At 32.1% G+C, this 12,669-nt stretch overlaps 1 protein-coding gene across 2 annotated transcripts; it reads right to left on the bottom strand.

Moving 5' to 3' along the window:
• Positions 1–2,834: 2,834 nt before the first annotated feature.
• LOC132731725 (5'(3')-deoxyribonucleotidase, cytosolic type-like) lies at positions 2,835–12,449 on the bottom strand. 2 transcript variants are annotated; one of them, XM_060717949.1, is made up of 6 exons: positions 12,373–12,449; positions 10,375–10,635; positions 9,679–9,779; positions 9,247–9,307; positions 8,736–8,850; positions 2,835–8,413 (listed from the first exon to the last, which is right to left on the bottom strand). In XM_060717949.1, exons 1-6 carry the CDS (start codon positions 12,379–12,381, stop codon positions 8,265–8,267), a joined length of 696 nt encoding a protein of 231 aa, XP_060573932.1. In that variant the 5' UTR covers positions 12,382–12,449; the 3' UTR covers positions 2,835–8,264. The 2 variants fall into 2 exon arrangements, with proteins under 2 accessions (XP_060573932.1, XP_060573933.1); XM_060717950.1 differs by having other exon boundaries at positions 12,380–12,426.
• Positions 12,450–12,669: the final 220 nt, after the last annotated feature.

Genomic DNA, 12,669 nt, shown 5'->3' with positions numbered 1-12,669 from the left:
TGCAGTGAGTGCTGTTTTTGCATATGTTGACCACTTTTTGGTGTTTTTCTTGGATTGTAAGTGCCGATTGAAAAATGCAAATTGCTTTATTTGTTCATTTCGCAATATTTTGCTTTTAAAAACATTTCCCAAATTTTCATGAAAATTAACCTTAATCTGGAGGTGTGCTGCAGGTCTTCTCAGTGAGATGTTACCACATATGAAAGATGTTGGTTCCTGTTATAGTTGAAGTTAATGCTCCATTTAATTTAGATGGACAGACACCAAACAGACAAACATATGAGGAAAGTACCAAATTTTCCAGGTATGCATCTCCAAGACATTTGTCTTAACATAAGTCTGTAGCACTTATTCTTGCAAGGAATTTAAACTTGAACTGTGGGGGATACTCACCTTTGGCCCCAACTCAACACTTGGCTGAGGCTTATGCATGCAACTACAGGTTTCAAAGGCCACTGAATATATTCAAACTTTAGGGTCATCTAGACTCATCTTTAATTCAAGACCCATAACTCGAGCAATAAGCATCAAGTTTTACTGAATAAGATCTCTTTGTAAACTAAGAGAATATACTCATTGTCCTGGCTGTACCTTATTTCACTATCAAGCACAGGGTATAACTGGGCAAGCTGGCTGGTTGGTAGCTATTGCTGTAGATTTTTTTCTCCTTTAACTAAAAAGCAACCAATCTAGACTTTCCAGGACTGGAAATGAATAAATAAAATTCAAATATATTTCTCTAATTTTATGCAAAAGTTATATAAGAAAATAACAAAACATACAGTACATGTAATTTAAAACAATCATAATTGTGATTGTGGGGCTGTTTCAAGAGACAGTTCTTCAAGAGCTAATAATCCCGGGACCCCCCAAACTAAGCCCCAAGTTAGCATGTAAAAATATAGAACTTAATAGTTCACATTTAGAAACAAGTTGCATATAAAATCAAACACATCTATACATTATTATAGGTACAAAACTTTAAAACATTAATTTCATATATTCCTTATTGATTGACTGTCTAAATAACATTAAAACATAATAGCATAATAATTATAAACATAATAATTATCACAGAAGCTACATAGCATTAATCAATAACTCTTGCCATAAAAAATGCAATATAAATAAGTTTGTCAGAGCAATAAAGCAGAAATTCATATTCTGATTCCTTTGTATTTAGTGTGCAATATAAATATATATATATATTTCAATTTTGCTTCACTATTTGGAGAATAAGGAAACTATCCTACTCCACTGGGATGGGAATCCATTTACACAAAACTTTAATCACATCAAAAAAGAAATCTTTCATTGATTTTAACAAAATTATGCTCCTTTTTCGTTTGAAAATTTCATTTCAGGTGCTCTTTCTCAAGTCATGGAGAGGTTCAACCCAACACCAGATAAATTGGAAAAGGGATACATTTCTGTGGACCTTGAACCCAATATCAACCAAATACTAAAATTTCTTTTAAAGACTTAAGTTTCAGTACTTTAAATACTGCTAGACCAGCAACAAGATGTTTTATTCTCATCAAAACAATGACTAGACATGTTACTGAGCATGCGCAATATGTATATATTTATAAACTAGCTAAATGATGATATAACTATAACACAAGATTACCTACATACATGTGTACTTGGAATGTTAGTATTGTCCTGACATATTTGAGATCATCTGAAGCAGTGTCATTAATACAGTTATCCTAGAAATTATGTAAGATGTCCAACTTAACATTTACTTGGAAAGTATTAACAAGATATAACATTTGGTTTGAATGACAATTACCTGTAAATATTTTTGGGCTAGATACATCATGTTAGTGAAACTGTATGAGATTAGTTCACTGTGTCACAAAGTGTGTTTGTTTGTCCTATGCCAGATGTGGCCAGGCCATGTTCCATGTTCACTGTTTGACGTTCTATATTTAAACATGTGACATAAACATACATGTGGCGTAACCACTAAAAATGTGACGCGCTGAAAATAAGTATGGAAACAAATCCGGTGCAATTTAGCTTAATATCAGGTACGGCAGCATTTGTTTTTTGATGTCGTGTTAGAATAGAAATAATATAATCATCCAAATTGATGATTTTATCGCTTGATAAAATCACTGTTTGTCATTTGAACGCACATCATTATTTAATTCCTTCCATCCGAACTCCAAATAGTGATTTTATTGAGCGATAAAATCACTGTTTTGGATATATTATTTCTTAAACAAAACATGGGTACATGCCTGAATGAAATTCTTATCAGTCGGTTTAGTTTTCAATGAATACTTCCATAAAGATACACCATAGTCACAGGTGACATCAAAGATCTATGGAACTGCGAATCACATCGCACATCTTTTTATGGTTCTGTTTACTGATTGAGCATACTTTATATTATCTTGGTAACAATTTGTTCATCGGGACATAATTTCGTGGTTGACCTGATGCACAAATACCCCCAATAAATAAGAAATGATTTTCCAGTACCTTAAGCTAAGGATATCTATTGAAGCTTTTATGTGAAAAAGGAAATAAAATCTAGCAAGTTGTAAGACAACTTCATGGAACTACATGATCTTAAGAATGGTAGTCAGTAACATATACAGTGTCCACTCGACATCAACATTACTGTGGCCACCATAACCATGGCCAATGAACACTTCTTACCAGCAACCACTTATCACAAATATGCTGCAATGAAACTAAAGGGTGATCCCAACAACAAATTGATCATCATTGACCTAGTTGTATTAATTCACATATAACTTCTTATTTCTTACCAGTTCAGCTGGTATCAAACTTGACTTGAAAGAAAGGAAAATCCTGGATTTTAGCTATTCTCCATGTTTATTCATTACTTGCATATATAAAATGGTACATTTAAAAAGTATCATAAATTTCTTTTTTAAGTTAGCTTTTAATAAGTGGGAAGTAATCCTGTAAATGGCAATTCTATTAACAATATAGAAGTAAGAGAAATCGCTTAGGATCAAAGGTAACACTTCCACTTGAAGTCAAGGAATGAAAAGAAAAGCAAACAAAGAGGACAAGCTGACTTTTAGTGAACAAATGACAAAGAACACTCATTTTAATTAGATTCCCAGCTATCAATTTTTGAACTCATCAAAGTAAAAAATTAAAATTATTCTGCTTATAGATTACAACCTGGTTTGACTCCATGAATGTGGAGACTGGCCTAGCTGTATACTTGTACCAAATGCTGTGTTGTTTTTATTTGTTTATAATTGTTAAAACTTACATTATATATGATATGTAGGTAACATGGCAAAATTCAAAAGGCATATTATCATATTATCATACATGGATATTCCTAAATTGTTTTACCACCACATGATGGATGTACATCGTTATAATGTATATCACATTTTCTATTTAAATTTAGAAAATTGAGACATTAAAAAATCATTTCTTGATGGGTTAGCTTTTATGCTTAAATTGAAATGGATTGTTAGACTTTTAACGTATTAAGTTAGAAATATAACATACAAAATTTTTCATAAGCCTTCATCAACCAGAAAAATTGTCAGGGGGCATTTTATCTTACAGACAAACTTGGCAGAGTGCCAGAAATAGTTTCAATTAAGAACAAGAGAAAAACTGAAAGTAGGAATGGCGAAACTTCATCGAAACGCATTGAACTGATGGAGGCAGAAAGTCCCGCATCCTGTTCTGAAGATTCAGACAGTGATGACACAATAGCCTCATTCTTATGCAAACAGAACCAGGAATCCCAAGGGAGCAATAAAGACAGCGAATAGGCAGAAAAAATTGATTTTTTTTAAGACTAGAAATGTGTCGTAATGCCACGAATGCCCCCGCATGCAGCCAAAATTCAAAAGTTATAATAATATTTAGTTTCAAATTTGTTTGCAACAACCATTCTAAGTTCAAGGCCCTTAAAGTATTTGATTCAAACTTAACACAAACCATTTTTATACAAAATTCAAGGCCCTAAAACTATTCAGTGTTAACTTTTTACAAATTGCATATTTGTAGCCAAGATAATGATCAGAATTAGAATTCTAAATCTTTTCCAAGTTCAAGGGAGATAACTGTCAAAAACATCTGACAATGACCAAATTAGAACTTGACTTGTATTTTCTGGTAAAATACCAGCACATGCAATGTCAACCTTGGACATACATTCCAACTAAAGCTGAAACTGAACATTTCTTATTACTGGGAAATTAAACTGCTTAGAACTACTTAATGCTGAACAAAGGTGGTAATTACATACAGTCCCTTCAACCCTCACGTTTCATTAATACCCATCTTAGTTTACTCATGAACAACAATTCTACGGGTTTCATAAACAATTCAACAATTTTAACAGTACATCCAAGAGCAAAATCTTATCAAATTGGATTTAATTCTCAAATTGCAAACAAATGGGACATTTCCATGTAACAAAAATTGTCTATTATGTAAGTTTATGTTTAGTACTTAACAATTTACCAGCATGGTTACAGGAGAAACATTTCAAATTGGCAGTAACTTTACATACTTATCTTCAATTTATCTTATCAAATGTATATATTGCAAGTTAAAGTATGTTGGCCAGACAGGCAATACATTAAGGGAACGATTCTACACACATTCAACAGACATCAAAAACGAAAACAGCACCAAACCAGCTGCGTAGCATTTCGCAAAAATACACGACGTTAGCAACATGTACGTCATATTAATCCAAACAACACAACGGAATTTAAATGAATGTTTAAGAACAGAAGAAGTTTACATTAGAAAATTGAAAACTAGGACACCCAATGGAATGAATTTACAATAATGCTAAAAGGTGCAACATTTAATGCGTATAAACTCAAAGATTACACTCAAGATGAACTAAATGCATTTAACTTCATACACACTACACAATTCAGCTGCAGAACCTGCAAGAAGAAATTTAACACAAGGGGAAAAAGAGATAGACATAGAGAAACACATGAAGAAACAATAAAAAATTATTCTTTGTTCATGGTGCCAAAAGGAATGTAAAAGAAGAGACACACTCAAAGACCATTCTTTAAAAATACATGGGTTCCAAGAAACCAACTACAACTCCAAAACAATTTAGAAGACTAACAACTAAATTCCAAGAAAGTAACATAAAGGTTCTATGCAAAACACCAAAAATGAGACAAATACTCGGCAAATCCAGACAGCCATAACTAACAAGAGCAGGGCTAGGCGGAGCATTATATGCCTGAAAGTGTTGTTTTTTTAGTAAGGATGAGGCATTTGTAAGACATGGGAATTAGCTGTTCATCCTATAAAATTTTACAGCTGTAGGTTGATTAATACTTAAGTTATTAATAATGACCTTAACCTTTGACCTTGTGACCCCAAAATCAATAGGAGTCTTCTACCTTATATGGACAATCATCCTAAGAAGTTTGAATATTGTGGGCCAATTGGAACTTTAATTATGCTCTAGAAGCTGTTTTCAGTATTAAGGTAAAAGTGACTGACCTTGTGACCCCAAAATCAATAGGGGTCTTCTACCTAATATGGACAATCATCCTATGAAGTTTGAATATTGTGGGCCAAATGGAACTTAAGTTATGCTCTGGAAACTGTTTTCAGTTTTAAGGATTTAGTGACCTTGACCCTTGACCTTTTGACCCCAAAATCAATAGGGGTCTTCTACCCAATATGGACAATCATCCTATGAAGTTTGAACATTGTGGGCCAAATGGAACTTAAGTAATGCTCCGGAAACCAAATTGCTAACGGATGGACAGACGGAAGTTCTAACAGGAGAGTAATTATGTGGCTACTCTATTGTTCTCTCTATTGTTCTTTTTAGCCACACAAAAGAAAATAGCCACATAAAAGCATTACAGAATGAATGACATCAAAGAGAAAGAACAGTCTAGCCACATAATTACTCTCCTGTGAGTGCGGACATACGTACGGACGGACAGACGCCAGGGGGTATAACATAATATGCCCTTTCGGGCATATAGAAATGACCAACACTACAAAGAAATACGACATTGACAAAATTGGCTTTAATTTTCCTGAACCAACCTCTCCTCTGCATATCAAGCCAACCTACTGAAACTATATGCCAAGATGAAACTGCCATGTTTAATAGTGAAAATGAACAAATTATATAGAGGATATTGTTTAGTTCCATCTATTCTACATATGGAATCTTTAAAACTACAGAATATTCGTAACAACCAGGATGATTTTTTAATGCTCAATTCTTTCCAAAATAACATTTAAAACGTTGATTGGCACAATGCCAGTATTTTCTATTTTTTTTTAGCAACAATTAAAGACATCCATGTAAGACATCTATGTTTTGTATACTTATGTTCAAAAATTTTGTAAAATGTTATCTTGGTGAAGTTTCGTTAGAACCGAAACTGGTAGATTATTTAATTACTCAACCTGCACTGGTGTTGACGTGTTGTATTTCTTCATTTTTATCTTACCAGTACTTTGATTTCTTATTTTTTCTAAGTTCAAAATGGATTACTCTGTAAAAATTCATCTGACCAAAACCAAATTTGAACTCGACTTGTATTTTCTGGTTAAATACCAGCACAGGCTTATACATACATTTCTACACAAGTATGAGTGCTGAAACTGAAAATTTCAAAAACATTTCCACCGTTCAAGAGGGATAACTTTGTCAAAAATTATTAAACCTTGACAAAATTTGAACTTGACCTGCTCATTCCTATGATGTATCTATATATCAAATTTGAGATAAATGTGTACAACTGTTATGAGATAATGAACAGAAACTGAAAATTTCTTATTTTTTCAAAGTTCAAGAGGGATAACTCTGTCAAAAATTATCGAACATTGAACGAATTCTAACTTGACCTGCGTATTCCTATCACATATCCATATATATTTAAGTTGAATGTGTACAACTGCTGGGGAGGTAATGAACGGAAAAAGAATAATTCTCTTTTCTTTTCAAAGTTTTTCTGTCAAAAATCACCGAACCCTGACCAAATTCGAACTTGACCTGCATATTCCTATGACATATCCATCTTGTTAATTTGAGTTGAATGTGTACAACTGTTAGAGAGATAATGAATGGAAACTAAAAATTTCTTCTTTTTTTCAAAGTTAAAGGAGCATAGCACTGCCAAAAATCATCAAACCATGACCATAGTTAACTTGGCTGGACATTCTTTTTATGTACACACAAATTTGAGTTGAATGTGTACAACTGTTGGGAAGATTATGAACAGAAACTGAAAATTTCTTCAAGGGGTCAAAAATCATCAAAGCATGACCAAAAACTTGACATGCATTTTCCTATGATAAATCCATATGTCAAATTTGAGTTGAATGTGTGCAACTGTTGCCAAGATAATGAATGGAAACTGATGATGATGATGATGGAATGAAAGAATGATGGAACATGGTAACACTAAATGCCCCAGCCATTTTATGGCAGGGGCATAAAAATCTTGGAACAGGTGAGGAAATACTGCCAGCTTTTGTAACATTGGCAAACTCAGCTTTAAGAGCGAAATAATTAATGTAAGTATGACTATAAATATTAGTGTTCAAAACACAACAGAAAATTTTCCTGCAGGTAAGACAGCTAATGGGAAACCATTTCAACTAATGAGAGGACATTAAAAATCATTTGAGGTTGTTCAGTTGAATTAAATGAAATTCCAAAGCAAACAATTATTCCTAAACCTATTAACTTCACTACAGAGGAAAAAAGAAACTAGAACATAAACCAAATCAAAAGCACCCTCTGAAAAAGATGAGACTTGCTGTTTTCAATATATCAGGTCTAATACTAAATACATCTTTATCAAATGTCTATTTTACCCACCCATGTTTGTACACTCAGTTATGTTGAAATGTTTAAACCTACAGCACAAGACACTTAATTAATGAGATATGAAAACCATGATCTTAATTAAAAACATTTACATTCATTGTGAAACAAGTTTTTTCTTTATGTACTTATGTTAATCTTTTTCAAGTCAGGTCCCTGGAACAAACCATTACAGATGTCATATCAGAAAACATGGTTGTAACCTAAGTAGAGCTCAAACACTGAGAGACAGATATGTTAACTTATCTAAAATAGAGTGCCAAATTGGCAGTAAAATACTACTGAAATTCATATTTGAAACAAAATTGTTTTTAGGTTTAAACTGATCTTATATCTCAATATATCACTTTTCACACACCCTATCTTTATCACAGAAAATGCTCAGGTAATATAGATCAAACACTGGGAGTTATCCTATACGTTTCTTAAAGTCGTCTATCAGATCTCTCCATGAGCCATCAGTCCAGTTGTCAAGTCTTCTTTTACCTCGTATATCTGTTGTACGATTGTGACAAGACGTAAACACAACATGCTCCCATGAAGGACTCACATTTGCACCTGCAAAGGAATTTGCTACATTATGTAATTGAAACTTGTTTTTAGAATTATCATTTCAAATTTTTTACAAAATCTAACAATAAGCATATTAAGTTACTGAAATATTAGAGAAAGACCATTTTCAAATAACTAATGCATAATGACAAGAAGGGCATTTCAGACCCTAGGCTTGCTGCAGGGATTTTCTAACAGTATTTAAGCATAAAGCATGTAAGCCTTTGTTGTTTTTTCTTCACATTTGACAAATCAAAAGTTAGCCCAGGATACTATACATAGACTAAACTCAACACCTTGTACTTTAATAAACTGTTACCATAGTTACCAGATATATTTGGTCTGTCATCTATGAGAAGGTGACCATTTGCCATTGTTTTATCTTTTGTCAGGATTATTTTTTCACACCAATTTCTTCCTAGATGTTTCTCTACCCAATGAAACTGAAAAATACCACACAGATACTGTTACCAACGTTATAATTAAATAGTTAGAAGCATTGACAACAAAAATCTAACCCAGTTTTAAAAATCACTTTTTTATTTCTTAAACTCATAAAATTATAAATGTGACCAGTTGTTGAAAATCCCTACATATCAAACTGAAAATTCACCATTTATATTGCCTGGGCATTTCTTGTATGAAAGTATAATTGGAAAGCTTTATTTGAATAAGATATAAAGATTAACTTGGGATTTTCTTTCTACTTTCAACTAGATACATTTCTTTCATAGAGATGCATTGACAGTTTTATCCTACATCGTGTAAAATTGATATAACTCAGATTGTTAGTACTAATTTAAAAAAAAACACAGACAGAAATTAGCATCAAGATTTACCTTTTCTTTCAGGCAGTATTTGTAGTTGTTTAAAGGACTAGTACAAATGAACACATCAACTCTGTAAGGCAACAAAAGTCTCCATCAAACTACTCCATCTATTTATCAAGAGTAATGTAAAACAAATAGATAATACATAATCTGGTGAATTTAACTAATCTCAAACAGTCATCAATTAGGAATAGTTACTTGAATCATGTCAATATCTAGTGTTCAAACGAGTTTAGTGCCATTGTGAAATGAAATTTTTCACCACTAGTAGTGTATTAAGAACTGCATTCTTTCATCTATTGTGAACTTCTTCAAACAATTTGCTGAAAATCCCCTTCAACAAAGTTTAACAACTAAATTGTTTACAATGTCTAAAATTTTTAAAATACAACATTCATTCATAGTAAAAATATACATAAAAAATACAAATGATTGACAAACCCTTCCAATATAGCCATTTCCCTGGCTGCATCTACAGCACCTGGAATTTCACTTAGATTTTGAAAGAACCCTCTTGAATTATAAATAGCTGAACACAGAGGCTGAAATATAGAATGATACATTATCTATTCATAAATCTGCTTAGACTTTTGATTTAGAAATTACTAAATCTTTAATTAGATCTATATGTAATATTATAGCATTATTGTACAAATATGATACAAAATACTATGTTTAGGACAGTCACGCTTTATTAACACGTAAGTTTTTTTCTGAGTTAATAACAGTACCAAGATTACCTTATTCATCATCAAGAAACTGGTAATTCAAAGAAGAAATGGTAGCTTGTAGTTCTAAATACTAACTTCGTGAAAAGGGGGAAAACATGAAATTTACCCACATGTATATTTTATAAAATTTTCAATTCAATCTGATTAAACATGCATGGTACATAGCAGAGGCTATCTATATGGATAGCTCAGTCAATTAAATTTATCAACCAGCTGATATTATTATGTCAGCTGCTGTTAAGCCATGCTTCTGGTGAATAATGTGCACAGGGCATTTCAGGGGGAAATAATGGTATCTTTAGGCGAAAATATAGCTCTTTTGGACTAGGGGAAAGCCTTTATTCAGCTGTAAAATATTAGAAAAAAATCAGTCAAAGCGATGCAACATTTAAAAATATGAACTTACTGTACTGCCTGGCTTCATTTTTTCATATTGCTCTCTTAACCAAAACCCTTCTCGGTCTTCAAGTTCAATATGGGGCTCATCCGGATATTTTCTTTTAAATGCTTCCAAAAAATCACCTTCAAAGTCACAAAGAACACCATCCATATCAAGAAGGACTCGTAAATTGACAGGTCTATTTGTATACTCTTTATGGAAATGAAAATCTCTTCGAGCCATTATCAATAATGACTTTTGAAATAACCTAATAACCTTCCTGCATCCCTGCAAAAATAATAAAAATAAAATAAAGGAAAAAATAAGGTACTGGGATCCTACATATTAACGGACAAAATATGATATTTCTTTGCTGTAACTTTTATTTCAAACAATAAAAAAGAATGGAATTTTACCAAAATAATTTTTAATTCTTGATACAAGTAAACATTACTTTAACAAACATGAAATTAAACATTTGACCGTAGAAATGTGTCTTTAAGAGAACAAAATCGTGTAGACAGCCTGGGATTCCCAGAGACAGTTCAATTTACAGGACATTGCATTTAAAACAATTTTGAAGTCATGAATTCAAATTAATCTTTAAATAATCAGCAAGGAAACTACGACTATTGAATGGCAAGTTTAACATATTGGAAAAAACCATTATGCCACTAAAACATGCTTGTTACAAAGAGGCCAATATATGGGATGTAATTGGAATGACAGACTATTCTCTCCCTTACCAGTTCCTCCCCCTGACGATTATACTCTCCCAAACCGTTTCCTCCCCTGACGATTCTCTCCCAATTTTGAAATATGCAGACAGTTCTCCCCCAATTTTTCTTTTAAGATAACATTTTAGTTTTGTCATAGTCTTATAATATTAATGAAGATTATTAAAAGAATGTGTTGGATATTAATAATTTAAGTGTATTTTATGTTTATTTGAAAAGTGTTTGTAAATTTAACACCTTTTTCAGGTATTTTAATCCTATCAACATCTTCAATGTGAGAGGTTAAGATTATTGGCCAGTGATTGATATACACCTGTAATTATGTTAAGGTCTGGTGGTATTCATTCATTTGTTAAATAGCGAATAAGGTGGTAACATGTTCTTGAAAATAAATAAGCAACAACTCCTATGCAATCACATAAATTTCACACTTGGACCTCATCAACACCCTTTTCAGATATTTTAATCTAATCAACACCTTGATTCTTGAGTAATGAATTAATAAACACCTCAATTATCTGACAACAAACTTAATGCACAAGAATTGAACTCCTTTCAGGCTTAGTATAAAATTTAGCGATTAAAATTCATTAATCATTTTTGATAATAATTTTTTCCATTATCAAACATCTAATTATTTCAATGAAATATTTTTCCTTAATTTATATCACTTAATAATAAACTTACCCATTTATTTAACATCTAAACACTTCTGATTTAATTTATAGTAATTAATTATAAACTCTTACCCATTTATTTAACATCTTGAATAATAATGTATTAATAAAAATAAAAATGGGGAGGAACTGTCTGCTTATGTGCAAATATGCAGACGGTTCACCCCCAAAATAGGGAGAGAGCCGTCAGGGAGGAAACGTCAGGGAAGGAACTGGTAAGGGAGAGAATAGTCTGACTGCCATGTAATTGAAATTAACACTATTAATTCATATAACGTAAAATTGTTTACTGTAGTGGATAACACTAGCTGCCTATGGTTAAGTGTTTGACTGTTTCCTCGTATGCAATTTTTTTGTGGCACATAGTTTACTGCAAATTTGCGGCAATGTTCTGGCACATTTGTGGCAAAGTGAGAGTCTATGGTATCGGAGAGAGGGGAGAAACTGAGGGAGAGAATAGTCTGTCATTCCCAGAAAATTATGGTTCGAAAATTTAAGGAACGAATCAATGAAAGTTGTGTTCATTCATACTTTAATCATTTAATGAATAAAAAATATATAAATATCACATGATAATATAACAACAACCAACTGAAGTTAAATTTAACTACCATGTACATAAACAAGAACTGCAAGATTTTAGCAACTTTCCGATGGCAGTGCTGATTGTTTTGACTAAAGAATACGTTCCGACTCACAAACGAAATTATAACTATTTGCTTTTCATAACTCAGTATATATATATTTGCTAATGGATAAAACTTTATTTAAACATAATTAAAGTTCACCGTCAGACTGACTTTTTAAAGGAATGCGTAAATTAATAGATTCAATAAATGCTACAGAATCAAAAGAATTACTCGATTATACATTGCTTCTGCTTTTGGGTGAAATTAATAAATCAAGTT

This window comes from Ruditapes philippinarum, unplaced genomic scaffold (genome assembly GCF_026571515.1).
Source record: "Ruditapes philippinarum isolate M1 unplaced genomic scaffold, ASM2657151v2 ctg3097_1_1_1_1, whole genome shotgun sequence".
Taxonomy (NCBI): Eukaryota; Metazoa; Mollusca; class Bivalvia; order Venerida; family Veneridae; genus Ruditapes; species Ruditapes philippinarum.
Note: the sequence above shows the minus strand (reverse complement) of the source record. Positions and strands in the feature narration are given on the sequence as shown.